The 26,293-nt window shown below is 40.6% G+C and overlaps 1 protein-coding gene across 1 annotated transcript in view; it reads right to left on the reverse strand.

Moving 5' to 3' along the window:
- The window catches only part of NR5A2 (nuclear receptor subfamily 5 group A member 2), an 89,150-nt gene that overhangs the window by 33,864 nt on the left and 28,993 nt on the right, over positions 1-26,293 (reverse strand). Inside the window, exon 5 of the mRNA XM_062581135.1 lies at positions 10,612-10,731. Coding sequence (XP_062437119.1) covers positions 10,612-10,731 — 120 coding nt within the window. The remainder of the gene's footprint in view (positions 1-10,611; positions 10,732-26,293) is intronic.

Genomic DNA, 26,293 nt, shown 5'->3' on the forward strand with positions numbered 1-26,293 from the left:
AGCTATTGCTATGTATGCTGTATTGCTGGCTGTGCTGTGGCTGTACCATTTGCTTACTGCAGTGTCTAACTCTGAAATTAGTTACTGAAAATCTCCACCTTGCTGTCACCTAACTAGTGGTTAAGATCCTCACAGCTCCACCTTCAGCCAGCTCTGTGAGTGCCAAACTGTCTAACTGCAGGCATGCCCGGATCCACCTGAGTCACGATGGTGATAAACCAGTGCATCTAGCCCATGCCACAACTCTTTGGAGATTTATTGACTGAATAGCTTTCATCTACCGGAGGCAGCAAATCTACAAAAAGAGGGAATTCTTCAGCAGCCCAGCAGCTGGGATGTGGGAAACCCGAGGTCAAAGCACCTGCTCAGACAAACATGAAATAAATGAGGCTATAGCCTGACAGTTGGGGCACCTTTCTGGAAGTGAGAAATATTAAGACTCAGGTAAATCTAATATGTTACATGTACCTTCTAATCAGGAGCACTGGTCAGAAGGGGGGACCTTCTTTGGCTTGGTTTGGTGAGAAAGTTAGCACTTAATTCTAGGTTAAGTCTAGATTTCCAGCTCTGAATGCCAAGTAGATAAATGCACTTAACTCCCTTGTACAAGCAGCCTGTGTGCCATCACCTTTCCCAGCATTTCTGACAGCCAGCTCTTGTGGGACCCCTGGTCTGTGCACACCTCGCTCCTCCGTGCACTGCACAGGTGATGTCTGCAGCTGCACAGAGGTGCTGGCTCTGCTGGCTGGTAGGCGTCTGGGATCCCACCTGGCCACCCCAGCCTGCTGGGCCCTTGTGGTCCATCCATCACAAAAATGTAGGTAATATCAACAAAGAAAAATCAACAGAAAAGTGACAGCAAGAGAGTAATAACTTAAATGGGACTGCAGGCACTGAAATAATGAGTATTTCTTCTAAAACTTTTTTTTTTTTTTTTGATACAGTCAAGACTTACTTCATCCAATTAAAAGTCCAAATCCCTATCATGTCAACGAAAGCGAAGTTAAGCTAGTGCTGAGTGTTTATGAAATCTTCACTTAAAAACAATACATTGTGGTAAAGTATTTGAGTTTAGCAGCATTTAGAAAGTCAGCTATCAATAATTCAAATAATAATAACATTGAATAATTTCCTAGCTGATCAGCAGAGCTGTAAGTAGATGGAAGTGACTGATTCTCCAGTTATTTTTCTCTCATGAAGGTCTCACTTAGGATAGTGAGATATTACCTGAAGCAGATCAAAAGATAAAACTTTTTACAACATGAAACTGTGTCTTAGGCTAAATAAATGCTGAAGCTAGGGCCAGGAATGCAGGGAGCACTTGTACCTTTTTTTGTTTTGCATGTGATATTTCACAGTAATGAGCTGTTCTTGAAGGCAGATCCCTGGTGGAGTTGGGTGGTGGCACAGATGCCCCTGATATTGATTCCTCCTCTCTATGCCCACAAAACAGAGCCTAGAATTTAAAGGTAGAATCTGGTTCCTTCCTTCTCCTAAAATTAAATTGTATTTAATTTCTGGAATATAACAGCAGGAGGCAGAGAATGTTGTGCAGAAATGTTGTGTGGACCTGTATCATCCCTTCCTGATGCCTCAGCAAGCTTGCAACAGTCTCCAGAAGAGATGACTAGAGTAATTTTTCTTGATAATACCTGTTGTGAGGAACTCTTTGCCACTGAATGATGTTCTGTTCACCCAGAACCAGAAATTATATCATTAAAGAATAAAGCTACAATCACGGGTTGTATTTACAATATACCTGTAATTACAGGTACTGGCTGCCACCACTGCATCCCCATCTCTCTCCCTTCTCCGGTGACAAACCCATGCCAAAGCCATTCTGCGATGGTCTGTCCCCGGTTTGGAAGCCTTGGCCCTGCTGTGAGCTGGTTCTGGTTCACGGTTATGTGGGCAGATGAGCTTTTCCCGCAGAAGGGAGTGTTGAGCATGGCATATAGCAGGCAGGTTAATTTACTATCACAATCGTAGCTGCTCTTCAATGGCCTCCTGAGGTAAGGGAGAATATATATTTTACTGGCAACTACACTGGTTATTAAATTCATTTTGAGTTTCTCATGTTAAAGTCTCATTAAAAACTTTTCAAACAACATTTGTGTTCTGTTTCTAAGCAAATGAACACGAAAAAAAAAACACTTTGAAGAGGAACAAGCAAAAATTGAGGAGGGCTCAGCATGGAAAAAAACAGGAGGTATGCTTTTATCAGTTCTGGATATATTCATTAAAATTGTGATGACTTACATTGTATAAGGTGCTTGTCATTTTAACATGATACACAATAATAGAAGATAATGAATTAAGTTGCCAGTGGACCTTTCCCCTAGGACGATGCTATTGTGCTTGCTAATTAGTTATAATACGCAAATAGTAATATTCCAAAGTGTTGTATTTATTTTGTCTAACTTAGTTTCAAAACGGCTAGTACATCAAGACATGAATAATTTTATGCCCTATATTTGACCATATATATATTAATTTATGGTAGTTATATTTATGTTACAAAACACATGATGATAAAAGTATCATTAAGATTCATATAGATAGCTATTTTAATCAGTAACATTAATTTTCCTATCTAGTAATGACGGATATCAGATCCTTCAAATTATTAATGTGAACATTATTAACGTAACATGCAGAACCTAACTAACCTAGAGAGCAACTGAATCCATCTCTTTACTGTAGTGTTGCCATGCACTTCATGCTTTTTATAATAGAGATGATCTGGAATCACTGCTGAGTTTGAACATCTGTAAGTTGCATTGAAAATTAGACCTGTCACTGGAAATTGTGCTGTGAATGTTTAGGCAGCATCGCTAGGGCTGTGCTAACTCAGTCTGTTTCTTCGGGAGAGAAAGCCAATGCTTTTAACCCCTTAACTGCATTTTCCTTTTTACTCTCTTGTCTTACACCAGACCGTTCTGCTCGTTCCCATCGGTGGAAGCCTGGACGCGCTCACTGTGGAGCCCATCCGTATCACTGCGTCGGTGCGGTGCTTCCTTCCTTGGATTGGGACTCTGAGCAACTTTTCTCTCCTGCTGGCCCACAAGCTTAACCTCATATATGGGACTTCACAGGGAGATACGGATTCGTATGGAGGGATCAGTTCACTAATATGGGACCTGTATGGAGGAGTGGCAGCCTCGACGAAACGCTGCCAGACTCCAGGCAGATAGCTTTTGTTCTCCTTATGGGAGCAATGTGTATGGAATACCAAAGAAAAGCGCTTCCTACGAACAAGGCAGAGTTAACTCGTGGAAAATGGAACAGTTTTGGTGTGCAGTGCTTCATGCTGGTTGTCTTCTTCATGACAATTTTAATGGAATTGGAATTTTAGACTTAAAGTCAAAACTGTAGTGTTACAGTAGTTTCATGACAACATAGCAAGCAGACTAAGAAAACACAAATTGGGACCAGTTTGTTCACAGGTGTTTGGAGTTACCTGAAAGGCTCAAAAGCTCTAGTGACTCTTTGGGCAAGTTTGAAATGGGCACATTATGATTAAGACTGTATTCTGATAAGCTTTACCTAATTCAGCTGAGAGCAGCTGGTTCAGCCTGAAAAACAGAGCATATCTTCATAAAACATGAGACACTCTTAACAACCAACACAACCTTGTTTTCTTTTCCTTTAGGCAGAAGCCATTAGAGTGATGAATTGGGCAGGACTGGATACAAGACAACAAATACTACCCTGAACAGCAAAATGATGATTGCTTGGCCTTGTCTGATCTTGAATCAAATCCTGCTCTTGTTTGCCTGTAAGAACTGTTTGTATGTAAGAAATTCTGGATTTGGCCCCTAAAAGCTGATACCATTTTTAGGCTATTACAGCTCTGAAGCTTCATTGACTGCAATCACAAACTTAATGAAAAAGCTAAGAAGCATCATCTTGTTATTACAAATTCTTTTGGCTCTTGTTGGTCAGGTACTCTATTTCAGTGTGCTCATAGAAAAAGCTAGCATGATTACTGCCTGTTTCCTTTACATATAAATCAGAGGGTTTTTTAAGTTCTACTGCATGCAGTTCTCTGGCTGCAGAGATCATTTGAAAACTAATTTATTTTCAGACTGAAAAAGTGATTAATTTTCTCTCTCTCTCTCTCACACACACACGAAATAATGACTACTTGAGAACATAACAAGTAAGTAATAGCTTTCCACTAGCTATGTATTAGCCTATCATACCTATAGCTAGTATATGTATTTTTATTCATTTCTTAAGATGAAAGAAAAGCCAGTTTGCTTATCCTTTCTTTGCCAGCTTCTTTCTCTTGTCCTGAGAAACTCCTTCCTCTAGTAACTTTCTGTATTGCAGTACTACTTCTGCAAGGGTGATCTTTTTTTTTTTTCAATGCCCTCATCAGCACATTCTGAAAGTTATCTGCCTCCTGAGAACCATTTCAGCAGCAGAGCAGCCTCCTTCAACTTGCAGATTGGCTCCCTAGATGAGCAGATACTCTGCAGGCCCAAGCCGATACAGCTAAGTTGGGACAGCAGAAGCTGCCTTTGTAAATGGGTAAGTCTAATAGAGATACTTTGCCACAAAAAAATCCACAAAGTCCCTATGCCATACATTGACTCCTTTTAATAAAGTACAGCTGAAAAAGATGTGAAATCTAGAAAAAAGCCACTAAATTCAGAATTTTAACTTGCTTCAAAAAGCAACACTGCTGATATCTGGGTTCTCTCTCATGCTCTTATCTGATACTACTCTAGAACACAAATCCAGGTGCAAGATTTGTCTGTGTGATGGCTGCCAATCACCCAGTAGTTTGAACAACCTGAAAGAAATTTAAGATTTAGGCATATATTTGGACAATCTTTTTATCTAAACTTTGACTAAACTCAGCAGAGTGCAGATTTGTCAACAGCAATGAGCAGAGTATGTTTGGGCAGCCAAGGCTATAATTCTTACATTGTGTGTTAACTGCTGCAAGAAAATTCACGAAAAATGATATTCTATACCAAACTTTAGTGTTTATCCTATGTGTTCTGGACCTTAGAATTTGGCAGTATATTGCTAGTGCAGAATATACAACTGAAAAGTGCTCAAGTTGGAGGAATTGAAGTCCCACAATTAGAAATAGTCTGTTAAAAGTACATACTACATGCCAAGCCTGTGAAACCTGGTGTGTGGAAAGCATATTGGCAATGATTTACAATTAACTACCACATTGCAAATCACTCCTTAGCCATTTTCTATTATGAAATTTGGAGAGTTGTAAAATGCATTTGTGCTACTTTATTTCCTTTTGAAATGGTAATTACTGCTACTGAGGGGCAATACTTAGTGCAGAAAATGAAGTGTGCAGCATAGAGAGAAACTCATTTCTGAGGAATTGCTGAGGAATCGTAATGATTTGAAAAAAGTGCTTTCTTGAAATGTATACACACAAAGGAGCTTCTTTTATGAAACTCCAACCAAACAAATAACAAAATAGAACACAGTCTTTGTGTGCAAGGGCCAATGCTTGCTTCTTTGTTGCTGACTGCACTTTTTTCCCATCAAAGTAGGAACAGTGGATCGACACTGGGAAAAACTCATAAGCCAATGGCTTGAGGGAAATGCAGAGGTATGGTAATGTGATAGCAATGCCTGGAGGTAATGGGTGTGAGCCAATGTGTTTGAAAATTATTCAGTCTGGTTTACTAGCCCTGGTGTAGAACTGAAAGTAGTTTGGCCCCAAAGAACTAGATGAAGCTTGACTTTTATATTTCAGGAGCAAGGGCTGTGCACTTTAAGTGGAGAAAGCAGTTACATTCTAATTACAGCTTCTTCCTTGATTGTGATTGTTAAAAGGCCTGTGTTTATGGGTAGCTTTTATGCACGGATATATTAAGGAAAGCAAGGAAGAAGACTTTTAAGGTCTTAAATTTGCTAACTTGTGATGATAATCATCATCTCTCAGGTAATAAAGTAGGCTATCTAGCTCAGGTCCTCAGTTTAAAGTTAATATGTTTAAAAGCCAGATAGTTGACTCTAATTTTGCTCATAGTGCTTTGCTGGTAGCAATAAATAATAATAATAAAAAATCTACAGCACTTTTCATCAGAAGTGTCAGAGTGCTTTCCAAACCTTAATCAATTAATTTTTATGAGATGGAGACATAGTTGTTTCTCTTTCCTTACTTGAGGAACTGAGGCTCAGGGCAGCTACTGGCCAGCGTGCAGCATTTAGTGCAATAGTAAACACTGGTAATGCCTTGGTCTAGAACTCTGGATTTCCAGAATTATTTTACAGTCAATACAGAGTAGACAGACACAGGCATGATTCCTCTTTCATAAACACATTTGAACTGCCCTTGTGCCTTAGAAAGACAACTGACTGAATTGATACAGCCTAAAAGGTCCAGTCTGATACTTGGAGGAAGGAAGCAGACATATCAGATTGATTTGGCTAAACAGGTAACTCATGACTGAGCTACAATGCAAAAAGGCAGTATAGATCAGGTGGAAGCAGGGAATGCCTCTGAAGGAGTAATTTAGAAGCATTGTCCAGGCCTGTGGGGTGAGGTTAAAAAAGCCAAAGTTGAGCTAGAGTTGAGACTGCGAGGGATGTCAAATGTAACAAAAAGAGCTTTACCACATTACTACTAGTTAGAGGATGTGCAAGGAAAACACGAGACTGCTGCTGAATGGGGCTGGTGATTTACAGGCAGCAAACAGACAAGGCTGGGGTAATCTGTGCCTTCTTTGCCTTAGTCTTCACTAACAAGGTCTCCCTGGTAGTGCTCAAGGAGGCAGGGAGTGATGATCAGTGGGTGACAATCGAGCCAGAGTGGCCTGAGAGAACTTGACCCAGTAGAAGTCCGTGGGATGGGAGCGGCTGCATCCAAGGGTGCTGTGAGATCCATTGATGTCCTTGCAAGGCTGCTCACTATCATTATTTGAAAAGTCATGGAGACTAACGGAAGTCCATGATGACTGTGGAAAAGCAAAAGTTGCACTGATGCTCAAAAAAGGCTATGAGGAGATTTGAGGAACTACAGGCTAGACTGCCTCAGTGTAGTCCCTGGGAAAATCCTGGAGTGACTCCTCTGGGAACATATTTGGGCTTATTGTCTGGAGACAACCAGATGGGTGAAAAATGGGTGGATGGCTGGAGTTAAAGATTAGGGGTTAATGGGTCATGCTCTATCTGGAAGCCAGGTGTAAGTGGAGTACCGCAGGCGTCTGTACTAGGACCTGCCCTGTTTAACTCCTTGATAAATGACCTGAAGGAGGCAACGGAGCACACACTCATCGAGTTTTACAAATGACACCAATTTGTGTGTGGGGGGGGCACGTCCAGGGTTGCCATCCTGAGGACCTAGACAGCCTGGAGGAATGGACTAGCAGGGGCATTATGAAGTTCAACAGGACAAACGCCAAGCTCGGCACATGGGAAGGAATAACCCCTTGCAATTATATAGCCTGGGGCCAGGCTGGCTGGGAAGCAGCTCTGCTGAAAAAGACCTGGGGTCTTTGCAGACAGCAAGCAGAGTGTTGGCCAGCAATGTGCCCTGGCAGCAGAGAAGGCCAACAGCATCCTGGGCTATATCTACAGGAGCACAGCCAGTAGATGGGGGGGAAGTGATTATTCTCCTCTACTCTGCACAGGTTAGACTGTGACTAGATCCTGTGTCCAGTTTCGGACACCCAATTCATGAAAGACATAGGTAACAAGCAGTGCATCAGCTGAGAGCCACCAAGATGCTCAGGGGCTGGAGCATTTGCTATATGTGGAGAGGGTGAGAGGAAGGGGCTTGTTCAACCTGGAGAAGAGAGGACTTTGGAAGGGGCCCTAACAGCAGCCCCCCAGTACCTATCAGGTGGAAGATGGATCCAGGCTCTCCACACCGGAGATAAGAGACAATACACGTAGGTTGAAACAAGGGAGGCTCAGACTGCATCTAAGAAAAAATTTCCTCCCTGTGAGGACAGTCAGGCAATGGAGCAGGGAGCCCATGGAGACTGTGCAGGCTCCATCCCTGGAGCTTTTCAGTATCTAACTGGATAAAACCCTGCACTGGTTTGAGCACGGGGATGGACTACAAGACTCCCTGAGGTCCCCTGCAGCCTGGATTACTCTGTGATTCAAAGATCTGTGGCTCCGGTAAGTCTAGATATCCTAAACATTCTGGTTAGTGCACCCTGCCTTGTCCACCTTAAAAAACCAAAACAAAACAAAACAAGAAAAAAAAAGAGAGAGAGAGGAGATTCTTCAGTGAAAGATTTTCACTCCTGCAAATCATTTAAACCAGCGGTGCTCAAAGTAAAGGTGCATAAATGACAAACGGCGTGTAATGCCCGTGCTGGCGTAGGAGCAGCGTTTCTGTAACACCTCAGCTGCCAGGAGGCTCTCACCGGCTGCGCACGTCACGCTCGCTCCGAGGAGAGCAGGCGCAGTCGGCACCCGCCTCCATAAGCGATTTGGCTTTTAATTTCAGTTGACAGTGATCCGAGCTGAATGAAATCATGCTGGAACCCACCAGCTGTTTGTTACAGTGGCATTACCTGCAGATTTCAGACTCCTTCCAGTTTTAAAAACAGCAGCCAGACACTGCAAGTTTCCTGCCGTTATGGTGTCTCCCTATCGCTCGCCAGCGAGAGCGGTACGGGAAGGCGTCCACCCACAAGGAAAGGGGCCGACGGCAGCGCTCCCGTTTGGCGCTCTCGCAACGTGGCCCCTGTTCTCCAAGCAGCCTACGTGCGAGGAGCAAAGCTCGACGGACCGAGGTGCTGGTATTAACTTCAGAATGACAAACGCTGGCACAGGCAGCAGTGAAACTGGGTGGAAAGGAGGGTGTATTAAACCTACCTGACAAACCTGGGGCAAAATCAGATGCAATCAGTCCAATTTAGTCGGGTTTTAATTTAGTTTGAGAAACAAGGACAGTTAAAATATATTTATGAAAGATGAATTATAATTCTGATGATTTTTAAATGGAGCATTTAATAAGCATCCTGCTATCTGTTGGCCAACTGTTTTCTCTTTTTTTTTTTTTTCCTCCTAAGTAAAGGTAAAGGTGGGTAATGTGGTAAGAATTAGTACTGCGGAAAAATGGGGACAATGGATAGCTTTTAAAGGTATTTAGAGGTCAATTGATTTCAGAGGGATTTAGGCAGTCAGAAGTTTTAAAAACTAGCTTGTCACAAAACAACTGAGACATTAATTTGGCAGTTCTTCAGGAACAGAGAACTGTCAATATACTCAGAACTTTATAAATAATGGAATCAGCCAAGCCTGTTTGGTAAATGGAATAAATGCTAGTACTGTTGTTCTTGTTTTGCAGATGACGAAAAAGAAAAGGGATCAGTAATTCTCTAAGCAATATCAGTCTAAATCAGAAGTAATACAACTAACCTCAGCTAATACAACTAGAGAGGATAACTCTATCTCACAGAGGTTTGTGACTTTCCACACGATGTGCAGGAGCCAGCTTCATAGCTAGAATTTGAATTTTTCTACTTCTATTCTCAGATGATTGGACCAGTTCTCTCTTTCAGCATACAACTATTAATCACAAACGCAAAAAGTTATTTTTTTTCTTTTCTAATTCTTATAAACACTTCTGAGTGTTGAGAAATGGCTACAGTCCTGTTATGACTAAAGCTTTAAGGAAATTCTGCAGCATGTAGATGTATGTGATGTATCTGTACAGTTAGAAAAAGGAACTCTTTCCCTTGTGCGTATAAAGTGACACAGTTCAGTTTGCAGCTACTTAAATAGCAATGGACCATCATTTATTTTCACTTTGAATCAGGAATAAAATCCACAGGAACAGTTTACTTCCCATTGATACCATGAAGTTTTTTCCACTAAAGTCAGAATAAGAGACTTAGAAATAATGTTCTTGTTTTCATTGTCAAGTCATCTGTGCTTTGGAAAGTAAGAGTGAGACAAAGCTTTCTATTTTATTTGGGTTTTCTCACAGTTTTCCTAATATTCACCATATTTTTGCTCTCGTGTTTTGGGTAACTCGTGCATGTAATGCCTGGAGAAAATTAACCCTTGGAAAGCTGTGCAGAAAATACAGAGTGCATACTCTGAGACAGTTCCTGAGACAATATTTGCATTTATATCCCAGAGGCTGAGTAATTTCCCTCTGATTAGAAGTTTGAGCTTCTGTCTTCCTCTCACACATATGCATACTTCTATAAGAGTAAGGTATTTCTGTAGTAATAGCTGCAAGTTACTAGGTTTCTGATCCAGCTAGTGATTCTTTTGAGTAAACCACAATTCTGAAGGGAAAATAAACTATAATTGATTAGACCTAAAGCATAGGGTTTAGCATTTTTGTTGTTGTTGTCAGAAACTGTTTTAGCCCTGAGGAAATAAAACTTCTTGAGAAACACTTCTCATCTACTATTTTTCAGCCACTGAAGTATACAAGTATATTTGAAAAGCAAAGTACTTTATGATTATATCTGCTTTTATAAGTTTAACTGTAATCAGTAGACTAGGAACAGAGTGCACAAGTGATTTTATCTATATTATTTGTGGAGAATCTCTCAGGACACAGGAGTTCTTCTGACCTAGTTAAACTCCTGCTATTTTGAAAATGATTATTAAAAAGCCATCAATACTGCTTTGAGCCCACATACTCACTTGTTGCCCGGTAACCAGAAGGATAGAGCCTTCTTTTCCATGTACCACTTGCCGGTAAATGTGATCTAGAATTAAGAGTTCGCTCCAGCAGTTCTGAAGCAACTTCATTTGGTCATCAACCTGCAAAGCAAGCATGAACGTTGGTGACATTACTGCAGGAGTAATTCTTCCATCACACGACACAGCCACCCAGGAGAACCAGCTAGCATGCCTCCACCTTCAAGTGTCTGGTGGAGACAGAAATGCTATCGAAAAGTCTTTGTTCATAGAATTGCTATTCTCAGCTAAATAAATAGGCCACTGCCAAAACCATTATCTACAAAATGCATAGAATATTTACAGCCTATTGCATTTGAGGAAAGCAGAATTGTGGCATTGTTATACAAAGTAATAATAGTAGATTATATAAGACGTTATGAAATGCTCATGGAATGGGGTATTATTCCTGTCCAAAAGCAATAATAGCAGAAACAACGCTAATGTGAACATCTTCGTATTCCCCATCCTTGGACCTTAGCTTCTGGAAACAGTGAAGGATTTGCAGGTTTCAGGAGCACTACTGCCGTAACAGGGCCAAACTGGAGGTATTTCCCTTGGAAAGGAATGAAATATTTAAAGTGAAGACTTGCCTAAAATTTCGGAGATAAAGAACTACTAAAATAGCCTTTCAGGTGTTGAGTTCAATAGTTTAGAGTAGATTTGTCAATGCACAGGAAATCACATTATAGACAGCAAGCTTGCGTGAGCTGGATTAGATGCTGCAATAGGTCTTTCAAATGTTATCATCTATGATCTAATGAATTTTTGAGGTTTATCTGTGGAAACTTTTTTTCTGAATGTATTGCTTACATACAGAAAGTACTAACATTTGTTAGTGATAGATTTTTGTTGTACTGTCTAGGAAAGTCACCCAGTATTTTCTATCCGTTTTCAGTCACTTGCCATACACCTTGAATTTTAACAGCTTAAACAGGCAGGTATCTGTCTACCTCCCCTATTAGTCCTAACTTCCCTTCTCCCTGCCGACAGTCCCTCTCCTGTTCTTGTCCCAGTTTTTGCCTCTTCAGAATCTGTCACAAATTATTTCCCCTCTTTGGACTGTATAAGGGAATGAAATAAGGAAAGAATCAGTAGAGAAAATGAGCAGATTAGCACAAAGTCAGTGGGGAGAAAAGGATAGAAGAACCTGTCTGTGGCTGGGCACGTTCCCCTCCACAAGCCTGCGCTAGCACCGAAGACTCTTGCTTTCTCCTGCTCCACAACCGCAGCAGTTACCTCTTCTGGGAAACTGCAGGTCTCATCTACCGGCCTACCTAGAAGATGATATCATTTGCAGCCTTTTTTTTTTTTTTTTTTTTTTTTTTTTTTTTTTTTTTCAGTTTGCTCTTAAAAGAAGAAAGGGAAAACAGTATCTGAATACCTGTGCTAAAAGAACATGTTAAGGTTGCAAAAGTAAGCACTGCAAAATTATTTAATGCTTGTATTATCTGTGCTAATCTTATCCTCAGCCTGCATTTGTGTAGAGGTTTTAATACAGAGACACAAAAGGGCTGAATTACTGTTGTGTGAACAATCTCAGTTCTGATATTTCAAAATTTTTGCACACTTTGGATTTGCAGTATTTAGAATTATCTTTTAATATAATTGTTGTTCTGCTTCCATTAACAGTTAATACATGTACACTCAGGTATCATCCACGAGCCACATATCCATTGGCAATAGAGATGGAGGAGAGAAGGAGGAGTGGACTCTCTAGATGGATATATTACTAAGTCAGAGTAAAGCTAGTGCTATCACAAACTCAGCCTTGCTCTGTCCCCATGCTGTCTATGCCCATGATAATTCATTTCTGTTCAGATCACAGTGCAAGGCTGAGTCTATATTAAAAAATCTCTCTTCCTCTGCCCACAACATGTATTTGGCTACAAAACCGTTTCAACCAAGTGACTTTTTAGCTCAAGAGAGGACTGTAAATTACTACAGCGATACACTCCCCACCAAAACACGGGCCAAATTTAAAATACAAGAAATTTGAAATTTACAGATCTGAGTACTCTAGCTTTTTACCTGAAACTGCTTTGTGATCATTTCCTCCTCTGTATAACAAGGTGTTACAAAAATCATATAAATCAGGCTAACATGACAGCTTCACACAAAGCTAGCATTTCACACGGGACTGCCACAGCTTACATCTGAACAAAACAAGCTGTGAGACAGTTTAAACATTCAACATCCGTGCGGTAACAACTGATACCTGAATAAGAGGTCAAGCATTTGATTATATTATAAATGACATATTTCCAGCTAACACATCTGTCTCAGCTGCAGGCAGCAACTTCTGAAAACAAACTGCATTTTACAGGTCTGGCTTTCTGAAGGCCCCAACAGCAGCTACCCTGCAGTCAAAGCTTGCTCCCAAGCTTTATCATATCATTACCAAGCCAGTGCTGTGAGAGCAGTATGAGATGCCAAAATCACAAAAAAAAAAAAAAGTGTTTTGCACATGGTCTGTTCCTGCTGTTCTACAAGACTTGTACAACTAGCAATAGCGCCAGTGGTTCACAAAATCTGCTTCTTCACATTTACTGTAATTTAACCAGTTAAAGCCCATAAAACAGTATAAAATGCAAAATAAATATCTAGAATGCACTACTGGCTTCAGAGGACTATTGGATCCCTCTGCTTTTGCCAGTTTAAAAAATGTGGCAGGGCAGCCAACTGTTTCTCAGTTTGCACTACGAAGAAATGGAGAAGACTTTAAGGGGAGTCATGTATTACTAAAATGTAGAGCAAATGATCAGTTACAGGCTACATCTAAAAGGTATGTAAACAATGAAAAAAACATATGGTACCTTTGCTAATGCATACTAAATGGAAAATTGAAAAATAGAAAATAGACCATTTCTGAATAAAAATGGTAACAACACTTAATATGTTAGAATGAGATAGTAAACTTTATGGAGTGGATATAGTCCAACCAGAACATAAGCACCTTTATGTTTCCATGGGTGCCTGAATAAATGAGCCATAGAAACATATTATCTGGCATAACTAAACTCAACCTTTGGCCAAAACAAGTATGTGCCTTACAACAATCCTCAAAGGTGAAAAGGTGTAAGCTTTGACGGCCAAAGTGAAGAGTGAATTCTGGAGAGAAAAGTCCTCTACAGAAAAAGCACCTTGGAGGACTTCAACCTCATGACTCTACAGCGGAAGTATTTTGGTCCTCCATTAACAGAGAGAGCAGGCTAAAAGGTAAGGTTCTGTCACCAAGACGACTTGGGTCTAGTCTGGGATTTCCTCAATAATCAACATTTTCAATCACATTACTAATGGAAATAGAAACAAGTTCATAAGCTCATACTATTAGCTAAATTTTGAGGTTCTTCAGTTTGTGGAGATTTTTGCAAGCATTATCAATGTATTAACAACAAAAACAACAAAGTGCCCTTTGTTCCAACTATTGGGAGCACTTTTAAATAAAAATTGAACATCACATGGCCAACAACCGGCTGCTGCAAGAACAGTCCCCAAATTTGCAGCTGCTCCCTGCCGTAACAGAACATTGACACAGGGATAATGTAACCACTGTATTACCTAAGCAATTTGTTAAACAAGATACCCCTTTGACAGTTATCTAGCCTCAAGCAAAAGCATGAGTCAATGCTGTGCCCAGATGGTTAAATTTAGGTCCTGTCTGGCCAGTGGCATTCAGATGAAGGCTCTTATCAGTGGGGATAACATAACTGGAAATTATTGCTGAAGAAATGGCTTTTAACGAGAGATGTGAAGGAAGTTAAGGGAGAATGTGCGACTCAACAGAAAAAAAAGAAACTGTTTTTAGCATGCAGAGTGGCATGAAAGAATAATAATGTTAGAAGGAGTAATGGGGTAAAACACCAGACTAGTAAAACTGCTGTTAAATGACAAGGGAAGCAAAGAGAGCGCTTAGGAGGAGGCCTTAAAGGAGGGGAAGGTGGTGAGGCTAGAGAAGACATAAGGGAAGCTGGCTGTTAGTAAAATCTTGAAGGTGAGGATGGTGAGGCTGGATACGATGCAGACTTGAAGGGACTATGTGAAAGCGAGTAAGGGATGCTGCTGGTGCCGAGGGGGAGTGCGTAAGTGCATCATGTCAGAGAAGCAGAGGTGGCAGATATTGCCAGCACGAGCAGAGGTGAAAGTGGGCACGTATATTATCTACTCTCTTAAACAGCAGGAATGCAAAGATGGAGCAAGGGATGGCTTTCTGATAGCATTAGTGCACGGCAATAGGTATATCCTAATTCCTACATGAAAATCCTATTCACCTGTGCCTTCAGTGAAAACAAAGAAGTGCATCAGAATTTGGATTCATCCATAACATTGTATCTCGTGTTGTTCGACTATCTGTATAGTTTTGCTTAAGCCAGAAGACAAATTGCCATTGTCACAACCACCTAGCACCACCCCACTGCGCTGCCTAGGTGCTACCACGCTAGCCGGAATAAACTACTCTAACAACATAACTTGTCATGCAGAAAAGATTTTCCAGCATGTGCAAGACTGAAAGGTAAGTGTGATCGACTACGCCCTGCCTGTGCCACTCGTGGGTATTTTACGTACAGCCTGTTGGCAGGATACAATCCAGCATTTTCTGATAAGGTTTGAAGATTTTGCCCTTTCTATACTGACTTGGAAAAATGCCCTCATGGTGGGCAATATCCTGACAATATTGTGATTCAAAATGTGCCCAGTATTGAATGATAACAACACTATTAATCAGCAGTTTTTCACTATCGTGGTATGTGTGGAACAAACCTTTTGCTCTTTCTCTCCTACAGAGGAGGGAACCGCTACTTGCACAGCCCATTTCACGCAGTACTCAAGACAGGCTGGATGCAGGCCACATGCCCCATTTTTTCCCGGCCGTGGACAGTCCCATCTCTTCTCAGTAAAGCACAGAGCAGAGCTGCTGTGTGGCTGAGTGCAGAAGGAGCCTGCACATCTCAGGACAGGAACTGGCGAAGGTGGGTCACAGTGTGGTCTGTGCCCCAAGCGCGATGGTCCCTGCATTAGCTTATCCTGCAGCTTCACAGCAAAATGCTATCTTCCCCACCTAGCACATCGAAAAGATCAGACTGGTGAAAAGAGGGGGATGTAGCGAGAGACCCCCTGGGGGTGAGCAGCACCATGGGGCCTGGGGGCACTGGGATACATCTCTGTGTCTACTATGAAAGATTTGCTTGCTATTGCTTATCTGCGCAATGAACTTAATACTGTTAAATATCCAAATAGAGTTTTGAACACAGGGTTCCTTGGCTGTGAGCCTGAGTTCCTCCACTGATTCCCTCTGTGAGATACAATTTTTATTTCATCCAGATTTCCGAGTTCACCACTACTAACAAGAATTTGAAATGGACTCGTGCGAGAATATGTTTAGACACAATTATTAGTTTGCTTAATTTATCTTACACAATATAAAGCAAGCTAGGTAGGATATTTCCAGGTATGGGGGAAATACAGTCTCATTTTGAAGAGTGAAAGTCTAATCCTGAGCACTGCAGTGACCCGCTGGTCTTGGGAGGACAGAAAGATGGGCCGGGGGGACGACACTGGTCTGCCAGCACCCAGCTCCCACGCAGCCAGGCCCCCCGCTTCTGCTACGGGGACCGGGGAGGTTGTCAGGCTCACTGAGGCCTCTGTTGACACTGCAATACACAGCCACATACTATCAATTGTAGTTAAAGGAAAGACTTATCTCAGAAATGCTGGTTACTCATCTGAAAAACTATTTGTGCTGATGTTATAGATGAGGAAAGCTATTGCAATACAAGAGTCGTATTGTTGCAGAGTGTCTGCTTCCCACAGCCCAGAACGTTAATCATTATAAACTTTTGTTTTCTCTGAAGAAGAACATTGAAATTGCTAAACAGTAAAATGAAGAATAATGTGTATGTTTTGCTGAAATGCACCTTAATCTTATCCAAACCACATTGTATCTTTCTTTTAGGAAAGTGTTTCACAATATTTAGCATACTGTAACCAATGACTACAGATTTATTGCAATTTTTCTTCTGAAGAGGTATTTTCAACCTGGCATTTGATGAATTACCTGTTGAAATTTTCGGGGTCATGCATTTTTTTGTGTTGCTTTAAGTTAAATATTTTCCTTATAATTATTGCTGCAGATTCAGTTAAAGAACACAATCACCTTTTACCCGCTCGGCAGCTCCCTTTCGAGAAGCTGGAGGATCCCTTTTCATCTCTTTTCATTTGCATTAACTGGCACTATAGCTTTGGGCTTTTCTGCTACTAAAAATTTAAAAGGGCACCTAATGATTAAAACAAAAAATATGATGATCGAAATTTATGTGACAAAAATGCGTTAGATGCACCTGAATTGTTTTTACTTATGCTTCTAAAAGGGAATGCTTGTATAGGAATCATGTGAAGCATTCATCTCACAATGCCACTTTTAAATTCTACGGCCATTGAATAGCCATTTCCTAATGAATATGAAGTGATTAAACATCTGTTTGAACTGTTCAGCCTGAAGCTTACAAGTTCAAGGGATGGCTGAACTTCCTTTTGAATGTAATTTGGAGATCACTCACAAGTCACTGCAGACACACCGCTCAGGTATTTTCGTACACTATAGTGAAGCAGATTGCTCCAAATCAAAGTTTGATAAGACAAGCACACTCTAGAGGCTACTTTTTACTGCTGAATGCATGCATGGCTTGCAAATCGTAACCCAGGTAGAGAAGGATTTGGTCTCTCCAGATGGGTGGCTGCTAACACAGGGAAGCCGCCTGCGTGAGGCTGCTGCCAAAAAGCAGCACATAGCTGCTGATGCAGTTTTAAAAGAAAATGCACATAACATTCAGAATCAGTGAATGCCATAATAAAATACGGTTATTATCTATAGCTTCAGTAATAAAATGCTACAAAGTTCAAGAAAAAAATGATTTAATATTAACTATGGTTGTTCCAGCTCTTTCTTTGCTAGAAACCTGTGTGATATGTGAAATTGCCTCTTCTACATAAAGGCAGGGAGTGATCTTTACAAGCCAAAGCTGTGTCATGCCACTGTACACTGCCTGTTGCAGTCTAGCTCTAGCGTGAAGTGAGTATAAAGTCCATCCCAGCTTGGTAGCATTTTTCATTTTATCATGATTTAAAAATGAAACGAAGAACAGAAATATTTCAGTGTGACTTTTCCTGCTCCTTTATGGCTTATAAAGAGGCCCTTATAAAGATGTACTTATACTCCATACGTGTGCACGCACGTGCGTGCATGTACCTCTCCCTTCAATAGCTTGTGAGTCCATCAGCCAACGTCAGCTCATTTCAACACAGAGTTCATGTCCCCAAGATATTAACTTCCTATATGCGTTATGCAAATCAGTGTCTGGATAGAGGAAAGTAACTGTGTAAGTACCACACCGAAGGAAAGGCTAATAACCTCACTCTTCAATCAACATCAGGGAACCCAAAGAGAGAGAGAGAGAGAGAGAGAAGGACTAAAATGCCCCATTAATCCCCTGCTCACATTAGTATTTGGAATATCAAGTCCCTTTTCAATCTGTTAGAGGACATGGATGAGGGATTTATAGCATTAAGCAATATTATACCTTTGAGCATTCCTATGCTTTTACCCTCCCAAAACTTGGAGTGGGGAATACGTGGTGTCCATGCTCAGAAAGGTGTGTGGTCTTTCCTGCCTAGCAAACGTGAGAGGGGAGAGGGGTGGCTTTGTCAACGCTTCCCTCCTTGCATGTCCCCGGAGAGCTATGTATAAGATCACTGCGAAAGAAGGGCTCTAGGCACGAAACCAGCAGCGACCAGACATTTCCTACTTTCAGTGTTCACCCTCTCTCTAATTAAAATATTTCCAGAAAAAGCAGCCTTAAGTATTAGTTCACACTCATCTCTTTTTCCTGCAGGACTGTAACACAAGCTGCATGGGTCTAGGGACCCCAGATTGCCAAAGAGGGTCTGGACAAGCAGCAAATGGTCTATAAATATATATGTATTATACTGTGCCTCAAATGCAACATATAAAACTCTTACTTTTCCTCCTTTTCCTGAAAAACACATTTATCTCTCCATATCCTGTGTAAACTGCATGAAGATTACTTAGAATTTTGCAGTCAGCACTATTTCTGATGAATTATAAATGTGTTTTTCTTGGTTTTTTTTTGTTTTCTCTACTGAAAGTAAGAAAAGGATCTCTTTTGAGTCCCAAATGAAAATTTTGCTTACAACGCAGTGTTTTGTTCCTGTCAAAGTGAAAGCAAAGATAAAAAAAGAGAAAAATTATTCTTCTCAGTACACAGCTCAGAATGAAGAAGGAGGTGTTGTCTTCAGGACTGGGTCCATAGAACTGATCTTCCAAATCCCACTCCTGTGAGTATCTCTGCTGATGTTAGTACAGCATAAGGTTATGCAAAATTAGCCCTAGAATTTAAAAATCAGATAATTCCATGCACTTCGTATAGCAACTTTGGTAATAAAACTATTTTTCTCCCTTAAATTACTGCAAATTTTTGTTTTCTGATGTCAAGAAACTAACTGTAAAAATGTGAGGGGCCAGATTCTAAGCTCGCTTGCAGGAACACAAGTACTTGGACTTCCACATAAATGAAATCAGAACTAGGTCCACTCAATTCATTGATATCCTTGTGGGTTTATCTGCTTTTCAGGATACACAGTCATGTGCTCCTGGGAATCAGAAGACAAAACTGAGCTTCGTAAATTTTAAATACTTGTATTGAATTTATTCTGAATATATTGAATCAGCAATTTCATTCTATTGTACAGAAGCCTTTGATTAAAGTGTCTATTGACTTCTCTAAATCACAAATATTTTAGTATTATTTAAAAAGATTTCTAATATATAATGGTCCCTTCCTGTGTGATGATTTATTGGGTAAATTATCATGTCATTTTTCTAACACCTACTCCATTTTTCCAGCTGACACTTATTCCAATAGTCTATAGGTAAACTTTACCTCCTACATTAACTCTCATTTGTAAAATTTATTAGAAAACAGCAACATCAAATCTTGACAGAGATCAATACAACACACAGAGATGCATTGTTAATAGTGAAAAATATTAAAGACAAAGTCCTAGTAAGAACCAAATTTATTTTCCACAAAATATATAATCTATTAAAACTCAATCAACTAAATATAATGAGACATGCTAAGTTCAGAAAGATCTTTAACATGGTACCAGGCAGACAGAGCAACCTCTCTGCACACTTAGGGTCCTGCACTTTCAAGTGCTGTATTCCCCACAGCACTGCATTCTGCATGCATTAACACAAGAGGTACTTAAACTGGCTCTCATTTGAATTACCCTATGTGGGTACTCTCCTGTCTAACAGAGTCTGCATTTTTTTACTTCCAGCGCAGCTACTCAAGGCGGGTGTTGAGATGGGAAAAGGGCAGCCCGTAGGAGAAGCGCAGCCTTACTTTTCTTTGTAAGAGGTGACACCTACAAAGGTTGGTTTGCATACGCAGTGTCAGGTTATATTTACAGTCATACCAATGTGATATACAATTAATCTTCTGATGAAAAAGGAGTTACTTTAAAATTACACATCATTTTGATCTATTTCAAGAATTAAAATACGTTGTTCTATATTTTACTTTTCATTTTCCTCTTAATACTTTTGACAAACATTCAGCTAGGCAAGGGCAGATATTTCTTTCTGCCCATATTTGAATCACTAAAACATATGGAGGTCTAGTCTCAAGCCTGGGAGCTAGAGTGTGTTAAACAGGAGTCAGAAAGTATACACCTGCATTAAACCTTTGCACAGAGCCTGCATTTCCCATGCAAATGCATCCCATAGTATTTTCTCATGATATGTAACAGAACAGAGGAGCAAAATTACAGCAAAAGCAGTAAGAAATCATGAGAAACTGTATTTTCATAATGTGCATCAAGATAGTGTGTTGCTGATGTAGAAAAAGGTTGTCTTATACCCCAGGAGCCACAGCAGTGACAGCAATCAGCTGGTGTGGTGGAGCAAGGCAGAGGCAAATGCCATGTCCGCGAAGGCTGAGCTGGAGAATATGAAGAAAATTGCAGGAGCCCATGAAAGAGAAGATAATGGCACGAGTGAATTTCATTGAAGGAATAGAGTTGAGGCACTTATAGACATGGAAATTTTGTGAGGACTATCATAGAGAAATACATATAAAAGATGAGGTATAAGGTAACTAGAGAGTCAGAAATGATGTGAAGGTTACAGGAGAGGCTGATGAGGCTATTTCTGCATTTATAAGCAGAGTACAAGTCTGAGTATATATTCAAATCCAGAGTCACCTCCTACATTTCAACTAGAAATATAGACATGGTCTAAAAGTGTCCAAGAGAAGGACAAGTTAAGCAAGAAGCCTTTAACATCAAGATAATTCAGGAAACTAAGATTTTGGTCTACTGAGTACCAAGGTTATTTGAGTTCAAAACAAATAGACGAGGAGTATCAGTCAAAGCTTTAAGGGAGCAATAAGAGACTTACTAAAAGAAACAACAATATGAGCTACATAGGTTTTGCCTGGGTGAAAACAGAAGCTAAGCTTGCAACAGACATGAGAGAAAGAGAAAACCACAAATTCAACCCTGTAATAGTGAAAGAAGAGATCTCTGGTAAAAAATGGCCGTGAAAGGCAAAGAGAAATCAGCTTAACAGGAGAAGATGCACACAGTGCTGGAAACATCTCTGGAAGAGGCCCTAATGCCAAAAGGGGCATTTGTTTAGAAAATGCATAGATCAGAAAAAAAAATCACCAGCAGACAAAATTAAGAAACTCTTAGTGTAGAAGTGATTATCTCCCACAGCAAACACCTTGGATATGAGGAGAGAAGAACTGCAGAAAATAACAATTTCATAGTTATATAATGATATGTATCTACATATCATTTAAGGGACCAATACTGTGTTCTCCATTTTTCTGTAAGTCAAATGCAGGCAATGGAAAGGACTGAATTTCCCAAACTTTAGTGACTGAGATAAAAATAAAAGCCTTGCAGGTCCTCTGCTTCTATACTGACCATGAGGGCCGTGGAGATGGGAATGATGACAACAGTGCTAGATATTAAGAAAGTTAGACAGAATTATCATTAAATATAACAATATGGTTAAAAACTATATCTCGTTTCCCTCTGTCTTTTGTATGCATAAATCATCTACCACTGTTATTTAGGTTATAGAATTTTAGCATCTTTTCATCTTCAAAGATGTTATGATAAAATTAATTAGTATCTCACGATGTTTGAAAAAGTAATTAATTTCCATTTTGCAAAAGAGGTAGCTGAGATTTAGTGGGACAGACTTCACGAGTGGAGTTATGCTGCTTATATGTCATCAGCATAACTGACAGTAGCTTCTGGTCTTGAGATATTAAGTGATTTGCCCGAGGTTACAAAATAAGTATGGAATACAACTTAAGTCAGAAAGGTGATCCAACGATAAGAGACAAAGTGAAAGAATGTCCAGCATTATAGGACACCCGCGGGGGGTTATCAAGTATTATGCCAATATCTGATTTGATAGTAAAGGTTGCTTGAAAACACCACTGAAGGGAGCTGAAGTTGTACAAGAAGGCTGGGCAGAAGAAGTAGAAAGTGCTGATGCGTGATCCAGTGAGCTACTACACATGGAAATGATCCAAAACGCTTAGCATTTTTCTTTACATCTTAAAAGCATTGCAGGAGGCTCTCTGCATGCAGCTACTACCATCTGGCTAAATTCTTTCAACTATGAACATCATCTGCAAGAAAATTATCTCCTTTCCTGAAAAATTCAAGTGTAAAAGAGTGGACAGAGCCATGCTGTTAAAAAGGACAGGAAGTGGTGACTGAATGAAGGTTTAAGGAACGGGCAAGTGTGTCTTAAAATGTTTTTTCCATTTATCCTTTTATTTGGCATTGTTTCATTTATTCCCACTTCCTGTTTCCTGTATTCTAATTTGGAAATCTCTGAAGTATTATTAAAATAAGGTTGTCACAACTCTGCCCAGGTTCCATGCAGACATTAAAACTGCAGTTAAGATTAATATTAATATTTGCTTAAAAATATCCATATCCTTGAAAGAACTCTGTTAATATTTGGGCTGCTTGTTAGGAAATGCTGAAGAGGGATTTTTTTGCTGTACAAACCACAGAATGAGCTGGAACTTTACAGGTAAAAATGACTGTGGAATGGTGAAGGAGGCAATCACAGCTAAGCTTCTGACTTTCTCTGTTATTGGTCACCAAATTATGATGTATCTGAATTTTTAGTCTCTAAATTGGGTTCCTAAATGTCCATATGCAATAGAAGATTAAGCATGAGCTTAGCAAAAGAGGAGAAAGTGTACGTCTGATTAATTAGACTCTTAACACATTTCTCGATGTCAGCTGGAGGAATGAAGACCAAAACCAGCTTGCTCTGATTACCTTCAATTTACCCATGAGTGCACCATATGCGGCAAATGTGGGAGCTAATCCTAGTCACAGTGGCAGAAGCTTGGTCAGTATGTATTCTTGAAGAACAACAGCAAGAGCCTGTAACCAAAATGCAGTGTGTTCTTACAAAAATCATTTTTTGCATAGTTTGTGTCCAAGTGTCTCGCAATCTACTATTAATCTAAGTTGGCTGCCTTGTTTTCTAATTAAGTTTATTAACAAGTTCTCCTTCTGAAGATTTACTGCAACTAAAAGGTTACTTTGACCCCCAATGTAGAGAAAAGTTATCAATTAATCCCAGCTTTATCAAAGGAATTGCAATTCTGCCTCTAACAACTTTTTCTGAGGACTCTTTTAATATGGGTTCATAAATGGATACCAGGTCAGCTTTCCTGGTACGTAAAACAGCCTGAATGATTCAGAAATATAAATGGTTGCAAGATTATAAAAACACTCAGCCTCATTTGATTGACAGGTATTAGACTGAATTCTCTTCTTGACTTTTTGACTTGACTAAATTTTTTTTTAACTAACCTGCCTCATTTTTAACTAATCTCTGTGCCTCTGTTTCCCTTCCTTTTTGTCTGTCTCTCTTAGATTCTAAGGTCTTTAGGGAAGGGACTGCCTGTTATTATGTTTTTATGCAGTACCTGTTTATTTTACCATAAATCCAATAGTAGAAAAGGGCTCTTCACTGCCTGCATGGACAGTTCTCTGTAAATAAAAATACCTATCTTTCAGTTTAAACTGCCAGCCTCCAAAATAAATCCAGAAAGTCCAGTTAAATAATACAGCACTCTTGTCTTACATAAGTATAAGCATCAGCTTAACAACACAGTGAGAATATTTAGCTCAATATTTTCGTACTGTGCATAGCTGTATAAGCTGGCATTCTATGTTTCTTAGATTGCATGCTATATAATAAATTATTTCATTATACATGCCTTTGAGACTGATCTAACAATCCATATGTAGACAAAAATACAAAAATGTTTGTGCTTCAGTGTAAGACTTCAAGGAGCAGGCCCTTAGTTTGTATTGCTTTCTACCTGTAAAGACTGTGAGAATGTACACATTTTTTAAATACAGCCTTGCATTAGCTAACTTCTAAATCTAGCTTCTGGCGACAGTTCCTTTTATATTTCCTCTTCCATGAGCACACACAGCACCAAAATCCAATCTACTGTGTCAAATATATGCATTTTGTAAATATATGACTATTTGATAAATGGAGTTGAATCTGAATTTCTTTAGGTTACTTTTAAAAACTGAGAAATGTGCATAGTTTATTTTTTATCTCACATGTTGCATGCAAATTACTTCTTTTTACAGTGCAGTGTGTTTGCGAAGCTCCCTGAGAAGTCTGAAGTAGATACAGGGTGAGTACTTTTCTGGTGTATGCAATTAAAATGTAATTCATTTCTACGTATCATCAATATTCTATCACTGTATAAGGGGAATGGATTAGATGACCCATGAAGTCTATTCCTACTCTGATATCTATTATGATTACCTTATATTAGTAAAATTGCATTTTAAGGTCACTTATACGTGGCGGTCCCCTTTACGCAAATATTTGGTATTCGTTAGGCATTCGCCTCTCTTTCTTCCTGCTCTGCTTGGAAAGGACTCAGTACAGGTAGAGGATAAATCAAAAGAAGGAAAACCCTGCTGTTTTGCTGTAAATAATTCATAAAGCAATGTTATGACCCTTACTCCCGCGAGTCATCCACGTAACGCGCCACGGAAAGGAAGCGGCGCGAGCATCGCCCTCCCGGCGCGGGGTGCGCCCCGGCGCGCTCCGCTCCTCGGGGGCAGAAGCCCGGCCGTCTCCTTTCTCGCGCGAGCTGATCGATCCGAAGAGGGAAGTGCCGATGAGCTCTTAGATCAATACGGTGAAGTATGGAGATTGATCTTATCCCGGGGTGACCGCATTAACAGACTCGTCAGCGCACCCTCTGACCTGCGGCGCACGTTATACGGCGCTGCGGGCCCGGTATCTCAATGAAGACCTCAGGTCAGTGCTTTTAACAACCTGCTTTGCTGAAAGAATTAAAAGTAAACCTGGAAAGGGATGACTAATGAAAATACGGAGCGCTGGCTTTTCCTCTGGTCTTGGAAAGCTTGTGGAGATCACGCCGGCTTTTCACAGCTACCACGAAAACCGCCCTTCTCGCGCAGAAGCCTGCTCGGCCGTGCCTGGCCACCAGCGCTCCCGGGGGCGCAGAGCACGGCCAGCGGCGCTTGCCTCTCCTGCCACAAAAACCCACACGAGAAACTGAATAAAACCCGATCAGGAGCACTAGCTGTGTCAGAATAGATTAAGGACTTAGGTGAACAACCCTAATCGGTTTACCTGCGCCGCGGGATTAAGAGCTACACTTGAATTACTTAGGAGAGTAAGGAGAACCGCTGCCGCTGCGGCGCGACTGGCTCCCGATGCTGCCGGGACTGAGCACCCGGCCTGGCGAGCAAAGCGCCCACGGCGCTTGCGCCCACCCAGCCCCGCGAGCCGTAGTCTGGTTTTATCCAGGCCGAAGCCGAGCGACTTTGGTGGGAATTTACCCGAGCGGAACGGCAGTTTTGGCGGGTGAGTGGCTCAGGACGTGGCCCGCAGAGCAGCCGGCACGGCGCCTGCTGCAGCCACAGCCGCGGGAAGCGCAGGTGCCACACGGAGCCTTGGGAGGAGCCGGGCTCCCTAACACCCAGGAGCAATACTTGTGCGTACATCCCGCAACACGACCCGCTCCTTTTAATCGAGCAGTGCTGCTAACGCTCACCAACTTGCTGCTGCATCTCCAGCTAATATTATATGCAACCACTTCAGGCCTTCTTGCTTTAAAACTAACCTTCCTTCCGATGAATGCTTTCAGGGATGTTCAACAAAACCCCACTTTGTTGTCCCAAAACATGACATTCATCTTGTTAATATTTTTAAAACCCTGAATAATCTCACTGCACTGAAATATTTATGTATAAAACACATTTTAATACTGTATTTTTATTATACCAAACATTTTTATTGTTCAATGTATAATTGAATCAATGAATTAAAGACGGTTACTAAAAAAAGGATTAATGCATTTTTAATGAAACTGAATGATAGAACTTCTGTTATTCACTAAGAATAACGGCAGATCTGTCAGGTTTGTATAGATAAGAGCTTTGTGAGTTCATCTGAAAGCCCACACAAGGGCTCTCGTTTAACTGTAACCTAGAAAACCAGAGTCAGTGATCC

Source organism: Rhea pennata, chromosome 8, assembly GCF_028389875.1.
Source record: "Rhea pennata isolate bPtePen1 chromosome 8, bPtePen1.pri, whole genome shotgun sequence".
Classification (NCBI taxonomy): Eukaryota; Metazoa; Chordata; class Aves; order Rheiformes; family Rheidae; genus Rhea; species Rhea pennata.